This window comes from Lissotriton helveticus, chromosome 2_2 (assembly GCF_964261635.1).
Source record: "Lissotriton helveticus chromosome 2_2, aLisHel1.1, whole genome shotgun sequence".
NCBI classification, from domain to species: Eukaryota; Metazoa; Chordata; class Amphibia; order Caudata; family Salamandridae; genus Lissotriton; species Lissotriton helveticus.
In genome coordinates, this window is record NC_136060.1 from 350158528 (window position 1) to 350180599 (window position 22072).

General features: G+C 43.4%; 1 protein-coding gene across 1 annotated transcript in view; it reads right to left on the reverse strand.

Moving 5' to 3' along the window:
- Positions 1-22072, reverse strand: part of ABLIM2 (actin binding LIM protein family member 2) — a 797090-nt gene that overhangs the window by 47102 nt on the left and 727916 nt on the right. The window contains exons 19-20 of the mRNA XM_078678529.1: positions 19721-19728; positions 10921-11001 (exon numbers count right to left, since the gene is read on the reverse strand). Coding sequence (XP_078534655.1) covers positions 10921-11001; positions 19721-19728 — 89 coding nt within the window. The remainder of the gene's footprint in view (positions 1-10920; positions 11002-19720; positions 19729-22072) is intronic.

The following is a 22072-nucleotide window of genomic DNA, read 5'->3' on the forward strand; positions in this document are numbered from 1 at the left end:
CGGAAGGCAGGGAGTGATCCAGTCAGGATTGAGCTAGTACTCAGCTCCTAAATACCGGCCCAAGTGGGCGTGGCCAAGAAGTGGGCGTGGCCGGGGGAGCGTCCGCTAAAGGCGGCAGGCGAGTGAATGGGAGGCCGCGGCAGCGTCAAGCTCGGCTGCGCGGGAGGCAGGGTCGAGGGCAAGGTCCCTGAGGCAAGGTGAGCAAAAAAAAGTTTAAAAAGCGCGAGCTAGCGCTAGATGGTGAGGGTGCAGGGTTAAAAACAAAGTATGGCTAAGTGCTCCCGCGGAAGGCGGGGAGTGATCCAGTCAGGATTGAGCTAGTACTCAGCTCCTAAATACCGGCCCAAGTGGGCGTGGCCAAGAAGTGGGCGTGGCCGGGGGAGCGTCCGCTGAAGGCGGCAGGCGAGTGAATGGGAGGCCGCGGCAGCGTCAAGCTCGGCTGCGCGGGAGGCAGGGTCGAGGGCAAGGTCCCTGAGGCAAGGTGAGCAAAAAAAAGTTTAAAAAGCGCGAGCTAGCGCTAGATGGTGAGGGTGCAGGGTTAAAAACAAAGTATGGCTAAGTGCTCCCGCGGAAGGCAGGGAGTGATCCAGTCAGGATTGAGCTAGTACTCAGCTCCTAAATACCGGCCCAAGTGGGCGTGGCCAAGAAGTGGGCGTGGCCGGGGGAGCGTCCGCTAAAGGCGGCAGGCGAGTGAATGGGAGGCCGCAGCAGCGTCAAGCTCGGCTGCGCAGGAGGCAGGGTCGAGGGCAAGGTCCCTGAGGCAAGGTGAGCAAAAAAAAGTTTAAAAAGCGCGAGCTAGCGCTAGATGGTGAGGGTGCAGGGTTAAAAACAAAGTATGGAATATTAATGAGTTCACGACTAAGTAAGCCTTAGAAAGTAGGACAGGTAAAAGTTTTATATAAAACATGTTCTTACAGTGACGAGGCCCCAAAATATATTATCACTGTAGAATGGGGAGCTTTTCAATAGGCATCCATTGGCTGTTCAATAAGTATACATTCGGAATTAATATTAAAATTAAAGAATGTTATCTCTTGAAATGTGGGTGTCAATTCGATAAATGTACTTTGATTGCAATTATTTTCTCAAGCTAATTTCCATTGCTGCTGTAATAAGAAGTCCTTTCTTATAATGAACTTCTTCCATAGTTGATGTTTGTAATCAAATTTGATTTTATATTGGAGCTAGAGTAACATTAGGTCAATTTTGTTCACCTTAATAACCCCTCTTACTATTCAACTTGAAGGTTATGTTAGTAGCAATTGGAGATTGCTGAACTGCTGACTTTTGTAATTGCAAGCCCCGGTGTGGAATCATGAATACTCAACAAAAAATTGTGGGATTTTGGGAAAATCACATCATCTACAAGTGTCAAGAAAATATATCTTTGAGGTGCTATGTAATTCCCCATTTGATTACATTATTTTGTTTTGTCTCACACTACATCCTACAGCAGGGCCACTGGAATTATGAGGCAAGTGAGGACCAAATTATGTGGCTAAATTGACTAAATTATGCATCAAGAAATGATAAATTATGTCACCTAATATGGCTCATTTTGTGATAGTATTACTTAATAATTTAGACATTATTTCACATTTTAACACTTACCAGAGGTTTCTAGTTAGTACCGGCTTAACATCCAAATAGAGTAATAAGCATCTGAAAGATGACCAGTCAACTATTTCATAGGGTATTCCACGCATTGCCATGATTTTATTAACATTTTATCTGGCTGAGCTAGAAACAATTTTCTTGTTAACATCTACAGATTATGCAGCAGACGCTTGTGTGTCAAATGGGGAAACACTCATAATAATGCAGAAAATGATGCAGCCATAGAATTGCATATTTCCTATGGCCCCACACTACAGCTAGGTTTGAATTATGTAATTATCAATACATGCATATGAGTAAAATTGTGCTTTAGTTGATTAATATTTCTTAACCATTCGTATCATAATAGCAGTATTAGGTTCAGCCATGTGGGGCAACTATGTTAGCTCGTATGCTTCATCCCAAACAGTGAAAGTGAAGGAATTTATTACGATGTCAATATTTACCACACTTTTTACCAAATTGTTGCTAAAGAACGAGCACACCACCCATATGTCAGGCGCGCAACACTCTGGTTACGGCTGGAAGAATTAGCCCCCCCAAAACTTTTTCAGCTCCCCCCGAAATTTGGCTCTAGATGCCCGCCTGCCATATGTAATAGAGTAATGACAAAGGGTGGATTCTAAAACAGAATTTGCATAATGATTGCATGTCAAAGACTCCAATGGACCAACAAAATTCGGCCACACATTAACATAAAACACATTTACATAAAAAAGTGAAAGTTAAAGGACCGAGGGACCCGAACTAGGTTTCTCGCAGAGGACACTCTCTAATAAAATTGATACCGGGAGTGCCTCTCCCTCGCGCCCCGAATCACTGGAACAGAATGTTATAGCGAAGATTTTTCTCGTAAGCAGCAAGTGTCTGTAAGTAAATAAGACACAGCTTTTTAACTTTCACTTTTTCCAAACACCTTAGTGCGTGTGTAGGAGACTATCACCTGTGGCACCACTTTTGCCACTCACTTCACTTTCCCTTGGTCCTGACGAAAGTCCCGCCCATTTTTTCAGGGACTGAAACATGTAGACCGCAAACACATAGTCAACTCATAGCAATAATCTTTCTATTTGTAGTTGCATCACATTTTTTAACCTACACCCTGACCCGCCAAGAATAAAACATTAGGTAAGGATTCCCAGAGGTGCATTTTAAACTATTCACCTTCATCCACATCACACTGTTGCACGACACCCGCTCCGCTGTAGTCAGGCGTGGAAGCACGACCAGGTGGCATTCGGCTACCTGGTTGGACCCCGATGATGAAGCATGTCACCAACCAGGTTGGTGTGTGAGGGGTTTATTAACAAGACCTATTGGGTCCAGCCACAAGGCTGCAGTCACAAGTGACCTAGAATATTAGAACATATTCTAACTACATAGTGGGCTAGTCCACATTGATTTTTCATATTACAATTGGGGACAGGACGCGCCCCTAAAAACCCTCGCTCTCCCTATTGTTTAGCCTTAGGCTTGCTTAGAGAGCCAGGTTTTAAGTGCTCCTCTGAATTTCATGAGGTCCGGACAGGCTCGGATTTCGAGGGGAAGGGAGTTCCAAAGTCGAGGAGCGAGTGTGGCAAATCTGCAGCCTCCTGTGCGCTTCCGTCTGAAGGAAGGGATTTGGAGAAGTGAGAGGTGGGCTGAGCGTAGGTTGCGAGTAGGGATGTGCTTGACTATCAGGTTGTCTATGAATTTGGGGCTTTTGCAGTGCAAAGATTTAAAGATCAAGCATCCTGTTTTGAAGGTGCAGCGTTGAGACATGGGGAGCCAGTGTAGCTTCCTAAGTAATGGGGTGGCTCGTTGCCATCTGGGTTGGCTTAGGATCAATCTGGCTGCGTGGTTCTGGACCATCTGTAGTCGCTCCAGTAGATAGAGAGGTATGCCAAGGTATAGGGAATCGGCGTAGTCCAGGTGAGATAGGACAGTGGCAATCACCACCCGGGTGAGGATCTCTGGTGTAAGGAGACGACAAACCTTTTTATTTTCCTGAGTTGGAAAAAACATTTGGAGACTACGAGACCCACTTGCGATTTCATTGAGAGATCACTGTTTAGTGTGACTCCGAGTGTTTTTGCCGATGGTGAAGGAGAAGGTGGGGAACCCATCTCCGAAGGCCAATAATGTGGGCCCCAGTACTTAGGACTGTCCCCTGTAAGTACCAGCTCAGTCTTGCCAGGGTTTAATTTAAGATGGTTTTGGTCCATCCAGTGTTGGATGAACCTCATGGTAGACTGGAAGCCGTCTGAAGGAAGGGATTTGGAGAAGTGAGAGGTGGGCTGAACGTAGGTTGCGAGTAGGGATGTGCTTGACTATCAGGTTGTCTATGAATTTGGGGCTTTTGCAGTGCAAAGATTTAAAGATCAAGCATCCTGTTTTGAAGGTGCAGCGTTGAGACATGGGGAGCCAGTGTAGCTTCCTAAGTAATGGGGTGGCTCGTTGCCATCTGGGTTGGCTTAGGATCAATCTGGCTGCGTGGTTCTGGACCATCTGTAGTCGCTCCAGTAGATAGAGAGGTATGCCAAGGTATAGGGAATCGGCGTAGTCCAGGTGAGATAGGACAGTGGCAATCACCACCCGGGTGAGGGCCTCTGGTGTCAGGAGACGATAAACCTTTTTATTTTCCTGAGTTGGAAAAAACATTTGGAGACTACGAGACCCACTTGCGATTTCATTGAGAGATCACTGTTTAGTGTGACTCCGAGTGTTTTTGCCGATGGTGAAGGAGAAGGTGGGGAACCCATCTCCGAAGGCCAATAATGTGGGCCCCAGTACTTAGGACTGTCCCCTGTAAGTACCAGCTCAGTCTTGCCAGGGTTTAATTTAAGATGGTTTTGGTCCATCCAGTGTTGGATGAACCTCATGGTAGACTGGAAGCTGGTAATTGAACTCTCAGTGTTGTTTATCGTGAAGAGCAATTGTAGGTCGTCTGCGTAGTTGAAGACCGTCACCTTCCTATCTCTGAGGGACTGAATTAGGCGGAAGATGTAGAGGTTGAACAAGTGGGGGGACAGGGAAGAGCCCTGTGGGACACTGCAGGTGATTCTTTGTTTGGGGGCAACCAGATTGTTACGGCAGATGGCCTGGGATCTGTTCTCCAGGAAATATCTTAGCCAGCTGGCCGCTGTGCCCTGGATGCCGGCCTGGCCAACACTGTCGATTAAGATGGTATGATCGACCGTGTCGAATGCGGCCGAGAGGTCCAGGAGCACCAGAGCCTGATGGGAGTTATTGTCTGTGCAGTTGCGAAGTGTGTCCAGTACGGTGAGTACGACAGCTTCCGTCGAGTGCGCAGGCCGGAAACCTGCCTGATGGGGCTCGAGGTAGTTGGACTCCTCCAGAAAGTCAGATAGGCATCTGGCTACGTGTGCCTCTATCACCTTTGCTAGAAAGGGGAGTAGGGAGATGGGGCGGTAGTTTGACATGCTTGTAGGGTCATCCCCTAGTTTTTTCAGGAGTGGCACTACTGTCGCTTCCTTGAACGCTGAGGGGACTTGGCCAGATGATAAGGAGTAATTCAGGAGGGTGAGGGCAGGATCTGGGAGAGCGGAGAAGCAGTGTTTTAGTTTATGAGGGGGGCAACTGTCTGAGGGGGCACCGGATTTGTCTTTAGCAAGGAGCTCTCGAAATGTCTCTGGACTGATGGGGGGGAAGCTGTTGATGGTGCAATTGTTTTGAGGGTAGCGGGGGAGGTCGTGTTGGGGAGTTTGGGAATACTGGCTTTGATGGACGAGATTTTTTCAATGAAGTAATCATTGAGAGAGTCACAGAGGGTTTGGCTGGGGTTGGTCCTGGGGCGTACACTGTCTAAGTTGGTCAGTTCGTTCACTCCAAAATATTCATTTTTCTTACATCTACCCTCTTCTAGGTGTAACAATTCTCCTCAAAGGACAGGTCAACCATTTTGCCATGTTTGTAAGCAATAATCCAGGTACATGTAAGCTTACTCTTTATCCTGAGAGACAACTCATCAGATATTAACCTGGCTATGCCCCCTACTTTGTCTCTGGTGAGCTGAAGGCTAAACCATCAATAGGGAAGCAAAGGATGTGAATTGACTTGCTTTTATCTGTAGTCATTTCGATGCAGAATCCCCTATAGACAGGCCGACTTCCTTGTCTGACAAGTACAGTTGCTTGGCTCATCGCCAATGCCACGGTACCACCCTCGTCTCTCCCCCCCACCCCCCGGTATTTCGCCGCCCCCAAGTTACTAGCATAGTGGCAGAGCACGGACATACCTCCTTTGCCCATTGGGCAGCATTTTACACCCCACCAATTACACACATGCTACTTTGACCGCACCCCTCGGGACTATAAAATGCTTTTGTTTTTCCTGCTGCAATGTCATTTGCTGTATTGTTGTGCATTTATGTGTCCTCCTATCGCCATTGTGAATTTTTCAAACCCCAAATAAAAACAAAATTGAGGCTCGTAGTTGACGAAGGATGCCCTCATCCTATCACCCCTTTCGGCCACCTTTGATATGATGTCAGACATCATTCTTCTTTCTAGGCTGTCACTGCTCTCCACTGGACTGATTGATTCCTATCTTTTTTGTCTTATTTCTTGATTACGTTTTCGTTACAACACATAATAGAGCGTCTTGACAGCTTCCTATCTTTTGAAACAGACTCTCCATATTCCCCAATTTCAGCCAAGGATCAGAGATGTAGAGGATTGAGTGCCTCATGGCTTCGACTTTAGTCTTACAGTCTCCAACACTTATGTTGCGCCACTTAAAAAACTTGTAATAACTTTTAGCTACTCAATTGTCATTTACACAGACAATACTCAGATAATCCAGTTAGAAATGTTAATAACATTAACAAATGATAAAAAATGTATCTTTACATAATGTTTCCTCGCACACCCAATGCCTTCATATTACTCCAAAATAGATTTATTACTGTTACTCAACAATTGAGAAGCACTGGCAAAGCCAATAGATCTGCCCTATGCAAGAGCTATTGGCTTTGCCAATATGTTTTAGCCATGTTGTACACCAGCATGGCTGCTGTTCAGCATGGTTAAAATTAGAGGGCTAAAGGAGAGCCGTGTGGAGTGGAGAATCGTAAAGTGGAGTAGAGTGGAGTGCTATGGAGTTGCGTAGAGTGGTGTAGATTAGAGTTGAGTGGTGTGAAGTGGAGTTTCATGGAGTGACATGGAGTGTTGTGGAGAGAGTAGAGTGTCAGAGTTCAAGGGCATAGATTGGAGTAGAGTTGAGTGGCTATGAGTGGATTAGAGTGTCGTAGAGTGGAGTGGCATAGAGTGTAATGGAGTGGTGCAGAGCCGAGTGGAGTGGCGTAAAGGGTGTTGCTTAGAGTTGAGTAGAATATTATAGATTAGCCTGGCATAGAGCTGAGTAGATTGTTGTAGAGTGGAGTGGCATAGAGTGGCGTAGTGTAGGAGAGTGGAATGGCATAGAGTGGAGTACAGTATCGTACAATGGAGTGGCAAAGAGTGGAGTGCAGTAGCAGGGAGTAGAGTGGAGCCGTGTGTTATAGAATATAGTGAAGTGGCATGGAGTGGCATAGAGGAAGTTGTGTAGAGCTCCACAGAGTAGTGTTGTAGAGTGACATAGAGGGGAGTCCAATGTCACCGAGTGGAACAGAATTTAATACAGTGGAGTATTGCATAGTGTAGCATTGTAAAGTGGAGTAGAGTGGCCAAGAGTGAAGTTGCATAAAGTACAGTGGAGCAGACAAGACGGCGTAGAGGGCATTGGTTTTGAGCAAAGTGGTGTACAGTGCATTGGTGTAGATGCAGAGTGACATACAGTGTAGTGGCACAGAGTAGAGTGGTGAAGAGTACATTGCACTGGTCTAGAGTGCAGTGGCGTACAACAGATTACGTCAAAGTAGAGGGAAGTGGCGTAGGGTGGAGTAGTTCAGGGTAGACTGGAGTGGTGCAGGGTAGAGTGTACAGGAGTTCAGTGGAATAGAGTAGTGTAGAGTAGAGGGGTGTAGAGTGCATTAGTGTAGAGTGCAGTGACGTAGAGTTGAGTGACATACAGTGTAGTTTCATAGAGTAGAGTGGTGCAGAAGAGTAGCGTGCTGCAGATTGCAGTGGTGTGAAGTAGATTGGTGTAGAGTGCAGTGGCTGAAGTGCAGCGGTGCAGAACAGATTAGAGTGACGTGGCATGATGCAGAGTGTGGTGGTTTAGAGCGCATTGGCGTATAGTGCAGTAGGGTGGCGTAGAAATTAGTGGTGCAGAGTAGAGTACAGTGGATTAGAGTAGCAATTTTCTTGCAAATTCCATGAAAATATCTCTATAAGTACTGAGACTTGACCCTCTTAAAAAACAGTGAAAGTGACAATAACGCTTATTGGGTGCTCCTGGCGTTGTGGTGTGCATATGGAGAATGCTTACTATCTTGCACTGATCTTTGCTTCATTTCACTTTTGGGAAATCACAGCATTATATCAATGATTTTCAACATCCTGCATAACTCCTGTCCTGCTCCCCCACCCCTAATCAAGACGCAAGCACTTAGCGCGGGTGTGTTTGTTTACACTGCACACTGCAGTACTTCTGGGCATAAACCAAGCATTTCACCAATAAACAAAGATGCTGGAAGGACAGGCAGCTGTGTCTCGAGTAAAGAGTGGCAGCCAGCTGTTTTCACTAATCTAATCTGAAGCCCACATTAACTGTCACCTTATCTCACATACATGGTCCCGCTTATCGCCTCCAGGCCCGCGTGTTATCTGCGTGCCTGTTGTTCAAGCCCCAGGGCAGCGCCACAGCCCCAGAGCTCCTTCGCGGACACGTGACTCCGAGGCCTGCACCTACGCCAGGCGAGATGCTGAGCCGTAATGGACAACAGACACAACAGCCCCGGCCGTCGAACACCAAATGTGTTGCAGATAAAGGCAGCCATTGCCGTCCAAAGCAAACCGCGCGCTAATCTTAAAACAGCACCGACTGATCCGCGCTTCCAGGCTTGAGAAGCGCGCGCAATAGGAACAAAGGCGGTATTATTCGCCGAAAACCGAATCAACCCGCTCCACGATGCATCCAGATGTTGGCGTGTTGTTGCTTTTCTCACGTGTTCCCTTCTCGCCCCGGAGACTCTGTGCCTGACATACACGGACGCACACAGGGCCCCCCACTCTCCCACAGCCCCGTCAGGGCCACTCGCTGAGCAGTGAGCCGCGGAGCAGTGAAGTGTTTGGAGAACAAGTGCCAGGCGCAATAAACAGCGCCGCCCTGCGCATTTCTCCAGGGGACCCGGCCTTTGTTTAGTCTGAGGAAACTATAACCCATTGGCAACCACACCCTCTTACATTTTTATGTCTAACAATAAAGAGGTTTGTTTATAAAAGCAGAGGTGGCATTACATCGCTGTTAACTCTAAAGTTTCTTAGCTACTAAAAACGACCTGCAATTCACGAGTAGTGACGTGTAAAGCAGCGCTGCCTTTGATCAGCTGCAATGGTACATGTGCAATTTGATGGCTTTATTTGCTCGTTTCTAGTGATTGTCTGCACAGTAACCATTTCATTATCTATACTTGCGTCCCCCTTTAAGCTAATTTGTGTCATGAATGGGCGAGGTCCTGTTTTATCTTCAAAAGAAGTTGGAAATATTTTCTTAACTTTACTTCTTTACATTTTTATCCAGCTTAAAATATCCATAGTTGGTGCCGAGCAATTTACAATCAGCAGCCGTGGTTTAAGACAAGCACACACTGTCATTCCCTTGCATTACTATTTTGCCATTCCACAAATGCCCGGCTTCAATGGCCCAGCTGCTAAATACTGCAACATAAACTATTTACATTCTATACTGGAACACACTCAAAAACCGTCCATCCAAAGTTGTCAGTTTATTCACAAATTCTCAATGCATGAACGTTTTTTATTAATTAATAAGAATGAATAAGTGGGTCTTCATTCAGTTTAGCTTCTTCTTAATTTGTTTATTCCATTAAGAATTAAAAGCCAACAGACACATGTAGTTCCCCATTTCCAATGAACTTCTTCAGGGCTAATCAAACAGTTCAATGCTCAATGTTGTGGACTTCCAAACGTGCTTTTCATACCCATGGTATGATATATTCATGTGTTCATAATTCATAAATATAATTTCAATAGTACACCCCCCCCCTGGTTCTAGCAAATAAATGCATGTATATCTCTATCAAACCCCAACTTTTTCGCTGTTATCACATAAAGCCAGATGTAGGTAGCCCAATACCAGTCGGTAACGGCCGAAATTACCGAATTTTGGCCGAAACCGACAAGGTGGCTACATTTCAGATTCAATAATTTACCGAATTGGTAATTTAAGGAATCAGTAAATTACTGATTCCTTAAAATACTGAATCGGTAAATTACCGAATCTGAAATGTAGGGAGCACTCAAATGAGTGCATTGCATGGTTAAGGATTCGGTATTGACCACCAAATAAAAGTTGGTGGTAAATATCAAAAACCTTTGAAAAAGCAAATTTGTGCTTTTTCAAAAGTGCCATGTGGCAGACATACATGCCCTTGGGGCATGTATGTGTGCAAAATGTGAACCCATGCACTATTCAGGGGTGCAACAGGGTGTCAATGTGACACCCTGCCACCCTAGAATGTGTTCACCCATTACCTAATCGGTAAATACCGATTCGGTAATTCCCATTCATTCCTATGGGCCTCCAGGCCCATAGGAATGAATGGGAATTACCGATTACCGATTCGGTATTTACCGAATCGGTAATTACCGAATATTACTGATTCGACAAACTTTACCGAATACTTACCTACATACCATTTACCGATTCTAAAATACTGAATCAGTAAAATTCGGTATTTTAGAATCGGTAAATGGAACTTACCTACATCTGGCCCAAAGTCATTTATAACTCACATTTATGAGTGCACATAGTTAGATGTACAACTACAAGGAAATCGCAAAAGGTGACCTTGCAGTTGTAAATCCTTTTACCTCAACATAATACTAGCCCACGATTATCATGTTATTTGAGGAGTAAATACCACACAACGGGTGGGAAGGGGGCATGTCACCGAAACAAAAAATGATTGAAACTACTCCCAAGTTAAAGTGAGATTCCGCAGGCGTAAAATCAGTCATTTCTTTCTGCATCAGGCCATACACTGACAATAATGTAATGAGGTATGAGTCGTTAATTCTTTCTTATTTTTTAATATAACGTTCGCTTCTTTCATGATAAACGTTTTGCAGCATTCACTGTTTTTTCCACAAAGAGTGCCAATGAAAGCACCCAATTTGAAAACTAACCAATGGAATACAAAGTAGGTAAGAACAGGCAAATAGATAATATCTTTCTTACCTCAAGTCTGGCCCTGTCAATATCTTTAGGTAGCTTGACGCGAACTCTGTTTGTCACAATAAGCATGTCATAGGGGTAGATCTGTGGCAAACACAGGGAAGAATAAAGGCAGAGCTAATGAATGGATTCACTGCACGCTACACTCTTTGCTTACAACTCACTTTAACAAAAATAAAACAGGATATCAACTTACTTGACTTGAGGTATAATTATGTCTTTTTTTATAAGGAGCACTCAGTGGAGCTGAAAGTCCAAGATGGAACTGCATCTCAAGGCTTTATTGAACAACAGCTTTGATAAGCTACAGAAATTCATAAAAAGCCTATAAAATTATTGCTTATTTCAAAAGTGATAATCTGAGAAATTACATAGTAAAAAGAATCAAACCATTTTCTGGTTTCTTTTTTGTTTTGCATTTCTCAATCGGTGGCAGACACTGTGGGCTCGATTCACAGAATGAACTTAAGACTCAATCCTAAATGTACTACTATTTTGGTATTCACAGAATGCACTTACTACTTTTGGCATTCACAGAACGAACTTACTACTCTTGGTATTCACAGAAGTTAGGATTTTGTCTTAAGTTTGTCTTAGGACAGACTTAAGACAAAATCCTAACTTAAATCTGTCTTAAGTCTGTCTTAAGTTTGTCTTAAGTCTGTCTTAAGTTTTTCTTAAAACAAACTTAAGACAAAATCCTAACTTCTGTGAATACCAAAAGTAGTACGTTCATTCTGTGAATACCAAAAGTAGTAAGTGCATTCTGTGAATGCCAAAATAGTAGTAAGTGTATTCTTAAAACAAAATCCTAACTTCTGTGAATACCAAAACTAGTAAATTCATTCTGTGAATACCAAAAGTAGTAAGTTCATTCTGTGAATGCCAAAATAGTAGTAAGTTTAGGATTGACTCTTAAATTCATTCTGTGAATCGGGCCCTGTATGTCTGTAGTGTTTGTTTCCCTGATATTTAAGCGACTCACTGAAGCTGGGTGTTGCACTTTACCTAGCTGTGGTCTCTTTCTTGTTGTGCTTGACAATTCTCAATGCTAGGTGATGTGATGTGAAGAGGTCATACTGCTGCTGCCTCCTCACTATTAGACAGCCCAAGATAATTGGAATTTATCAATGTCTAATGCCTTGTTTTCCTTGTATTTCTGCAGGTTAAGACGGGCTTCACTGTCCATGCTCCTAGTCTTAAAGCCTTTGTCGCAACAGGAACCTGGTTGGGACAGGCAGAGTAATGGCTCCCTTTCATACAGGGACAGTAACAGCTCAGGTCAAGCTGGATTCCCATGTCAACCCATCCTCAAACAACAGGATTAAGCCATCTTCCTGTTTATTTAGTAAAGAGCCCTGCAGTTTGTTTCTCATTGTTTCCTTTCTCCTCATTAGAAGTGGCATTGAATTAATATGTGGCAAAATTGCATTAACACACCAGGCAGTATACCCCAGAGCGATTTTACAGCCCTATTCTGAGTTAATGAGGCTGAAATGGGAACTAATTTGCAGATCCGGTTTGCAGTACACAATTTCTACCTATTAAAAAACTCTTTTTCCATAGTCGATTCCTCCAGGTAGCACCTTTAGGAAAAGGTGGAGGGAAAATGACGAAAAGTGTAGACATTTTCCAAATCTTCTAGTTCGAATTTGGCGCAAACACCAATTGCCCTCCAATTTTGGACTTCCTAGCCCACTTGAGGCCCTTGATTTTTGAGAATACACATTTGGTGGGGGTCAGCGTCTTGCATATTAGTTTCATGTCTTCCTTTCTCTCTGGCATGGATTGTTAAGGAAATGCGCGCCTGCTAAGTATTTGATTTGGCGGAATCTTCACAGTACTTCAAAAGGAATTTCTTATGCAGGACCCTTGCTACATAGACGTAGCATTGGCTCTGGCCAAGAGACGCACAGCCTTGGCATGGAAATCTGCAGCGGTCCCGAAAATGGCGACCTGGGTCAGGGATGGGCTAGAGCAGAAGAGAGGTCCCTGATTAGGGAAGACGCTCGTGGTATTTGTCAAGGCCTGATTGTGGGCCTATAGATTGAAATCCTAGAATCATGGGAACATATGGAGAGCGAAGGGGGAGACCAAGGTATCCAGAATGGAGAGACATGAGTAGAGTCCCCAGAGGATACAGACAAACCCGATACAGATGGACGGGACCAAATGACGAAACCGTCTAGAGACGATACATGCTCTCCCCGAAGGTCAGAATCGTGGCCATTTAGAAGCGTATATGCCTTCCTCCCCAAATCAGTACACTCCCCCCCTCGCCGGGCACTAATCCAGAGATGGCTCAGTGGAAGCACCCCCTGGGTAGTCCCCCTCACCCCCATAGTGGGGACCGCTTAATGAATCCATATGCTACTCCTGTTGGGACTTCCTGATACTGCTACATATGCATCAGCACCAGAACCCTGAGAGAGTTGGAGTTTGATTTAGTTTTCTTCTTGTTCATACATCTTCTTTGGACCGGCCACAGCAAACCCCCTCATCACAGTTACTGAAAAATTACATGAGTGACTGGATGTACGATTGACCCACACAAGACCTGTTCGCCAGGCACAGTTGTTCTGGCAATTGTGAGGCAGCCACTAGAATCTCTATAATGCTCAACCCCCTATGGGTCCTAGGATGAGCAGCCCGGGGTGGACTGCATAAATGCTACTTGTCAAAAGGTTGATGGGATATCAGGTTTGATTCATGGAACCCAAGGGAAGAGTCGAATGTTTTAACTGCTTAAGTCATAGTAGACTGTTTTAACCCTTGCCGACCACTACAAAGCTCTATTCTTACTAAAATGTCCAGTGCATTGATATGTTTCTGTATTATTAATATGCCCATTATAAACACCAATAAACATATGTTTAAAAACATGCAGGGCCCTTGCTTAACAGACACTATTTAATATCTTGCTTGAGGATTTCTGAGACAGAGCCTTGTTGAGGTGGCAAAGTTAAGTTGCAGGTTGTTATTCTGAGTAGGTGACATGGTAGAGCTGTTTCATAACCGTTTACATTTATCGCATTGCTGGGTAGGTGATATTTCAGAGCTGTAATGCATGCATACTGCTGAGCATGGAGAATGGGTATTATTTTTCTGGATTTTTAGCTCAGAACACTGCTGAACAGACAACATGGGGGATTTATTTCAGGTTCTCTCCTCTACTTAGTCTCAGAGTAGGTAAGAAGGCAGATTGTTGCTATGGATACAAAATGTGTAAGCTGGACTTTGAAGCAAAAGACTTGCCTTGCTGAGCAGACTATACGTCAGACTGTTTTCAGTATCATAAGAGCCATGCCTTCCTGAGCAAAGATTTCAGCAGTAAACCTTTCCTTAGAATAAAATATATAGCAGATTTGTTTTTGCAGATTTATAAAGCCAGGGAATTGTTGATACAGGTTTTTACCATTAACATTTTAAGGGTTGTATATTTAGAGTTTAGATCCTTGTCTTCGAGTAGAAACAGACTCTTTAATTTTTTTTCTCTTCGGGTTTAACAGAAAATGCAACCCTGTGACATGAATTGAAGTAAGCATTAACTGCTTACATCTCCAAGACACATTGCGATGGAAAGGGGAGCGATTTATTTTTTCTCTTCCAAAGTCATTAAAATTACTCCCATAGCCATTAAAATGAACATTAAGATGGCACTGCTTCTTAGGTGGCTGATTAAAATGTGTAAGTCCTATGTAAAGATCACTATGGACAAATGTGTATTTTATTTTATGGTTGTTCATGGAACAGACCTAGTTCAGCACATTATAGGTGCTAGGAGCTTGGATGCCTAATCCCAAGCAAGTACGATTTTTAGAATTTGTGGTCATGTACAGAAGTCCGCCAGGCATGTTCGACTTTATTGTGAGGCAAGTTGGATAGGGAGCTCTTTGGCTTGCCAAGTAATATGCCAATGGGTAGCAATTTCGTTCACTATAAAGTTAATGTTTTTAATTAAGATGTAAGACATTTCAATAATATGCTATGAAATTGCCCAGATAACAAGTTTATATATATTTAATGGCTCAATTTTTTAAAAGGTTTTCCAAATAGAGATCTCATCTACTACAACCGAGAGGCTGGCATTAAAAAAGAGTGTTTTTCATGACCAAGAAATAAAAGAGACCAAGCAAAAAACAAATTCCATGTGTCACAACCGAGTTCCATCCCCTAAGCCTTGGATAATCATGAGTCTAGTCATATCCCTCCAGCCCACTCTCCGGCTATGCTTGATATAAGCCTGGCCTGTAGGCGTGCACCATACTCCCCAGACCCTCCCTTATATATATATATATATACTTTTAACCTACGCATGTGTAAAGTGATAAAAAATAACCCTACCTTAAGAATGTTACCAGGTACTACATAGAAAACATGTTTCTGGGTGTATGGTTATGTAGGATTATCAGTTACAGAGAACTTGCCTACGCACTGCGAATTATTAAAAAATCAACAAGCTCAGTGGGGAGCGAGGGGAAACTTGGCTGTTGTTTGTGAATAATGTTAGGTATAGTTGATGTGAAGGAGCTCAGAGTTGGGCACAGGAATGTTAGTTCTTTTGGTAAATTTAGGAGTGTGGGAGTACATCTTTTGGGCAGGTGGAATTCATTCCATAGTAAACATGGATGGATGAATATAGCCTGTAGGTTCTTTTTGATTACCTGGTTTGTTCGTCTTTCCTTCCAGCAAAGTGGGAGAATCCAGGTAACACTACCTTCCCAACAAATAGCATGGTAATAATAGCTTTATAGGCAATGCACAGTGATTTGAACTGGGCCCTTGTTGAGAGGGTGGCTAACGTAATCCTACCACTGTGTAAGAAATATAATTGAATTTACTAAGTGTTTTACAAGCCACACTCCTTTTCCTGGAGCCAGCACAATGTCTATGCTGCCAATGAGAAGCATAGGCCCACATTCTTATATGTTCTAGGAGAAGAAAAAGTTTAAGAGCAGTGGGGAGATGTGATTATTGCTCTTGAACTATCTCTTGCCATTGGCATCTGCCAATGGCAAGGTCGGGCTGGTCAGTTAGGTCGGGCTGCTAGGGTTCCCATTAGTCCCTATCCTGTCACGTTAATGTAATTTACTCAACTCAGCAACTTCGTCTTGCATATTGGTTCAGTATTGAAGCACAGTTTTACATATAGGTATCATATTTGACTGAATACCATCATCCACGTAGCTTAGTACCTATTTTCGCTGTTCGCTGTCTGCTGATGTGAGTGTTGTATTGGGCCATAGCTCACTGGACTCCCCAGGGTGGCTAATTTCCAGAAATGTGGGGCTTGGTAGGTTTCCCTAGATGGCAGCGAGCCTGAGGCCAAAAAAACAGGTGCCCCCCTTCAAAACCAGGTCATTTTATGATAGGTAATTTTGAAGTCTCCACAGTACGATTTGGTCCATTTCCTGTTGCTGCCACTATGCCTGCCCACACAAGTGAGGTACCATTTTTATCGGGAGACTGGGAAGAAACACTGGGTGGTAAGAAATATGTGTCAGCCCGGCGATCCCACAACTTTCCCACACGGAAAAATGAGGAAAATTGTATTTTTTTCATCTAAATTTGAGGTTTGCAGCGGATTCTGGGTAGGAAAACATTGGGGGATCCACGCAAGCCATACCTCCCTGGACCCCCCCACCCCGCCCAGGTCTCTAGTTTTCAGAAATACGTGGGTTTGGTAGGTTTCCCTAGATGGCTGCCGAGCCAGGGGCCAAAAACCCAGGTGACCCCCCTTGCAAAAACCAGGTTGTTTTATGCTAGGTCATTTTGATATCTCCACAATACGTTTTGGGTCCTTGCTTGTGGCGGGTCCTTGACCCACCCACACAAGTGAGGTACCATTTTTATTGGGAGACCTGGGGGAACGCTAGGTGGTAGGAAATTTGTGTAAGCCTAGAGATTCTACAACTTTCCCACACAGAAAAGTGAGGAAAATGTGTTTTTTCAGCTAAATTTGAGGTTTCCAGGGGATTCTGGGTAGGAAAACGTTGGGGGATCCACGCAAGCCATACCTCCCTGGACCCCCCATTCCCCTTCCCAGGTCTCTAGGTTTCAGAAATATGTGGGTTTGATTGGTTTCCCTAGATGGCTGCTGAGCCCGGGGCCAAAAACACAGATCCCCCCATACCCCCCCCCTAGAAAACCAGGTTATTTTATGATAGGTAATTTTGAAGTCTCCATAATACGTTTAGGGCCCTTACCTGTTGCGGGTACTTGACCCACCCACAGGAGTGAGGTACCATTTGTGTTGGGAGACTTTGAGGAAAGCGGGGTGGGTGGAATTTTGTGGATCCACACAGATTCCAGAACTTTCCATCACAGAAATGTAAGGAAAATGTGTTTTCTTTGACAAAGTTTGAGGTTTGCAAGGGATTCTGGGTAACAGAACCTTGTGAGAGCCAGACAAGTCACCCCATCCTGGCTTCCCCTGGGTATCTAGTTTTAAAAAATATATAGGTTTGCTAGGTTACCCTAGGTGCCGGCATAGCTTGGGTTCTAAATCTACAGCTAGGCACTTTGCAAAAAAAGGGTCAGTTTTCACTGTAAAAATATGGTGTGTCCACGATGCGTTTTGGGAAGTTTCCTGTCATGGGCACTAGGCCTACCCCACAAGTGAGGTACCATTTTTATCGGAAGACTGTGGGAAATGAGGGTGAATGGAATTTTGTGGATCCACGCAGATTCCAGAACCTTCCATCACAGAAATGTTAGGAAAATGTGTTTTTTTTTACGAAGTTTGAGGTTTGCAAGGGACTCCGGGTAAGAGAACCTGGTGAGGGCCAGACAAGTCACCCCATCCTGGATTCCCCTGGGTGTGTAGTTTAAAAAAATGTATAGGTTTGCTAGGTTTTCTTAAGTGCCGGCAGAGCTAGGGTTCAAAACCTACTGCGAGGCTCTTTGCAAAAAAGGGTCAGTTTTCACTGTCGCAGGCACTAGGCCTACCCACACAAGTGAGGTACCATTTTTATCTGGTGACCTAAGAGAACACAGAATTGTGGAGCAACTGTTATTACCTATTGCCTTTCGATGCATTTCTGCCTTCCAGTTGTAAGACAATGTGTAAAAAAGAATTCACTTTGAAAAATGTGCTATAATCCACATGCTAGTATCGGTACCCACAGTAACGGAGATGTGCAAATAACTACTGTTTCTAAACTCTATATTTTGTTCTAATTTCAGAAATACATAGGTGCCTTTCATACCTATTTTTCACTGTTTATATTTTCCCAAATGATTTGCTGAATACCCGGTACACAATAAAAAAACATTGGAAGACGCTGCTCAGTTATTGGCTCCGGGTTCGTCGGGTTCTTGGTGAATCTACAAGTCTTATATATACACCCACAAACCGAAGGGTCCACCAAATGTAACAGTATATTGCTTTAAAAAATCTGTCATACTTAGAAGAAGTTGCAGGTGAAAACGTTGGCACAAATGGCTGGTTTTTTCATAATTTTCAATTTTTCCTATTTTCAACCGTTAGTTTCTATAAAAAAAACCTTGAGGATCCACACAAATGACCCCTTTCTGAATTTAAAATGCTGTCTACTTTTATGAAATGTATAGCTTTCCAGGATCCATTATTGCTTTCATACCCATTTCTACCATTAACTGGAAGGAGGTTGAAAGCACACAAAATAGCAAACATAGGCTATGTCCCAGTAAAATGCAAAAACTGTGTAAAAATGGTTGGTTTGCTGACAAAAGTCCATCTGTCTCTGAAAGTTGGGAAAGTGGTGATTTCAGCACCACAAACCATTTGTTGATACCATTTGCATGGAAAAAAAACAGACACTTTCATCTGTAGCACTTTTTCCCATTTTAAAACCCCCCCACAAAATGTAGCTGAATTTTGGCTAATTTCTGGGTCCCCTCTTGGGGAATCAACAAACCCTGGTTACCATTAAAATCCCCATGATGTTTAAAGAAAAGGACGTCAATTTGGCGTGGATACCTTTTGTGGTCAAAACGTTACAGGGGCCTAAGCGCGAACTGCCCCAAAAAGCCAAAAAAAGGCTTAGCACTGGAGTGGGGCCTAGCAGTGAAGGGGTTAATTGACTAATAAACAATAATGTTAGTATCTTCCTTCCATGGAATTTTCCATTGTGTTTTAGTGCCTGGCAGTCCTACCATTTGTTCATAAAAGGGCTGATAAGGGTATGAGTTAGTCATTTTAGGACTCTTAGAGGCCAAGGGACACAAAAAGTTGATGTTCATAGTCCCCATGATAAACAAAAACTTACCTAGGCGTTCCTCTTTTCTAGCTACAGGATGATAATGCCACATTGTCTCATTCCTGGTAGATCCATCTGTTGTGGTTTGCTACAAGGTCGTTCACTGCCCTAGGTACTTTTTTTAAATAGTGATTAATGAACAGGACTTCTGAGGTTAGTTGTAAGATGACAGGTATGCTAGATAAGATTTCTGTCTGCAGATTGTGCAGACTGCTGCGGTTTGACTAACAAAAGTCCTTACACTTTTGATGTTCATGCCATCTTTTTGATTTTTTTAGATACAATTTTAAAAGATCTAATATCACTGGCTTTCTGGGCAATACTTCAAGTTGTTCTCCGCACCGGCTTTTGGTCAAATAAGTAGAAGCAATTACATTTTAAGTGGACATATAATAGCTATAATTCAGCATCTTCTTCATTAAGCGTCCATTCAAAATTATACATAGTTATCCCTCATTTGTGAAATTAATAAGATTGCCCATGGCACGAAATAAAAGGCGCACTTAACTTGACTAAGCAGATACGTTTCTGTTGCCTTTTGAGGGCTGGAGTTTACTCCTTACCTTGTATTCTGAAAGAAAAAGAAACAACGAAAAAAGAATCAGTCTTAGAGAACATCAATTCCTATAAAAGTCACAAATATGAAGTAACATTTTTATGTTATCAAAGGTTGATTCAACCAAATCACCAAGTAACAGACTCTATGAATTTATGACTAAGTAGGAAACGCCCTCCACTGGTATATTTCAAATATGTCTTGTTATTTGCGGTACTGACAGGTATAGAAAGGGGACATTATCACAATTTCAGTGGAGCATACACTAAATTAGCAATCTCTAACACGCTAAAATAAAAGCTATAGACAGAACAGCTTGGAAGCATGGATCAGTGGATTACAGTAGATTACATTCCATGTGCCCATTGTTTTAATGAGACCTTGAAAAGCCCCCTGAAATGTATGGTGAGTGGAAACGTGCCTCAACCCCTCCACCTTGTCTCTCACTTCCTGCTTTCGTCAGGCTACACACAGCCCGAGCTAGCACACAGACCTACAGGCTCAAATTTTGACTACGGGGGCATCCCTCTGATGAAACAGAAGTTACCTCCTCACACCTCACTCTGAGCCCTTTTACACAATCTCACACACACACCCTGTATTTCCTTTGTTTCTCCATCTCCCTTCCTGAACAATGTGGCTCACTTCATATGCTCTGCGCACAATTCATACTGCCTGTGTACTGGTTTAGAGAAAGCATGAGTATCTGGTGGATGCTGCTATATTCAAAAGAAGGGTATTAATCCTGATATTAAGTGCCTGGTCAGTGTGTTTGTGTCTCTTGTGGGCTGGTGCGTGCATGCATTGGGCATACATCAATGCCACCAGATGTATATTGTCACAGAGCATGACTGCGATTGGTTTGTTGTGTTTCTGATCCATGCATGCATTGGACATACATCAATGCCACAGGATGTATATTGTCACAGAGCATGACTGTGATTGGTTGGTTGTGTTCCTGATCCATGCATAGATGGGCATACATCAATTCACCCCTATAACTTTCTCTAACTGTTGCTTGAATTAGAAACCTTCAAATATAGGTGCAATATGTGTAATAAAAAAGCACCGAAAAGGGAAGGTGGGAGACCCGCGAGACCTCACCACTGCCCAGACACTGGACCAATAGCCATGACTTTCAGGGTGTGGCCCCAAGTTCCCTGTCCTGCTCAACAGTAATCCGTCTTTCAAAGTGGTCCAGCTGAGCGACTGTATCTTTTATCAAGCGGCGCTTCCACCACCAAAAGACTTTTACGCACTTTAATGGGTTATGGTATTGGAGATCAACAATACATATGCATGCATGTTATATGCACTTCTAAAGTCTGCATTCCTTTCTATGGGAGCCTCCGAACGTTCACGAAGCAAAACAACATCCTAACAAGACGGTGCATTTAGGGGTGGGGCCCACATCTATTTGCACCCCAGCAAGTATTTTCTTTCCCACTCCTAGAATCAAGTGCTACCTGCCCTTGCCTCACCATCAAGACTAAGGTTTGATACATTTGAAAAAAAATAAAGTGCCTCTTATTTTCCCAAAAATGTGAGTCAAACTTCCAAACCATAGAATACACACCAACAGATGTACTATAACATATGACTATCATAGGGACATAGAACAAACATAATTATTGCTGTCATATAATACTTGGCTATTACATCACGGCAGAAAATAAATCATCTGTTTTACTGCAGCAGGTTATGCATAAACGTTTCCACAAGTGTACGCATACTTTCTTTGTCTTGTTTCTTTCATCTGTGAAAATTAAAGTTTTGCTGTTCCTAAATGATCTACAATTTAGCAATATACAAAGGAGAGTAGGCTACAGAGTCAAAGAGATGGGAATCAATTTCTTTGGAATGTAATGCCCTCACACACCCAGTTGGGTGTCATGCTTCATCATCGGGCGGCTCTTCGTCTGGCCGGCGCTGCAATGCCTGACGGGCTCCCGATGAGGGGCACTTTTACTTCTCCTTTTCTATCTTCCTCTCCCTATATTGGTCCTCTCCCATCTCATCTTTATGACTTGAAACTCTCTTGTCACTCAACACCCTGTCCTGTTTTACTCCCATGCCCTGTCCTTGTTTTTAACTTAACCTCTCTCCACGCCCTGTCTCATTTCTGCTCTCCTGGTCTCTTTTCTGGTCTCTCACTTCTATGTGCACTCTCTCAGATCATCTTTCTTCTGCCTCCATTCTGTATCTCCAGTTCCTTCCTGCATGTGACTGTGTTACCTCTGTTCCTCTCACTCTGCTCTGTTTCTTACCTGTCACATTGTTACTTATCTCTCCATTTATAAGAATCTCAACAGTCTCTTTCTGGTAACATTTTTCTTCTCCAATTGGCTGTCTTTCTACT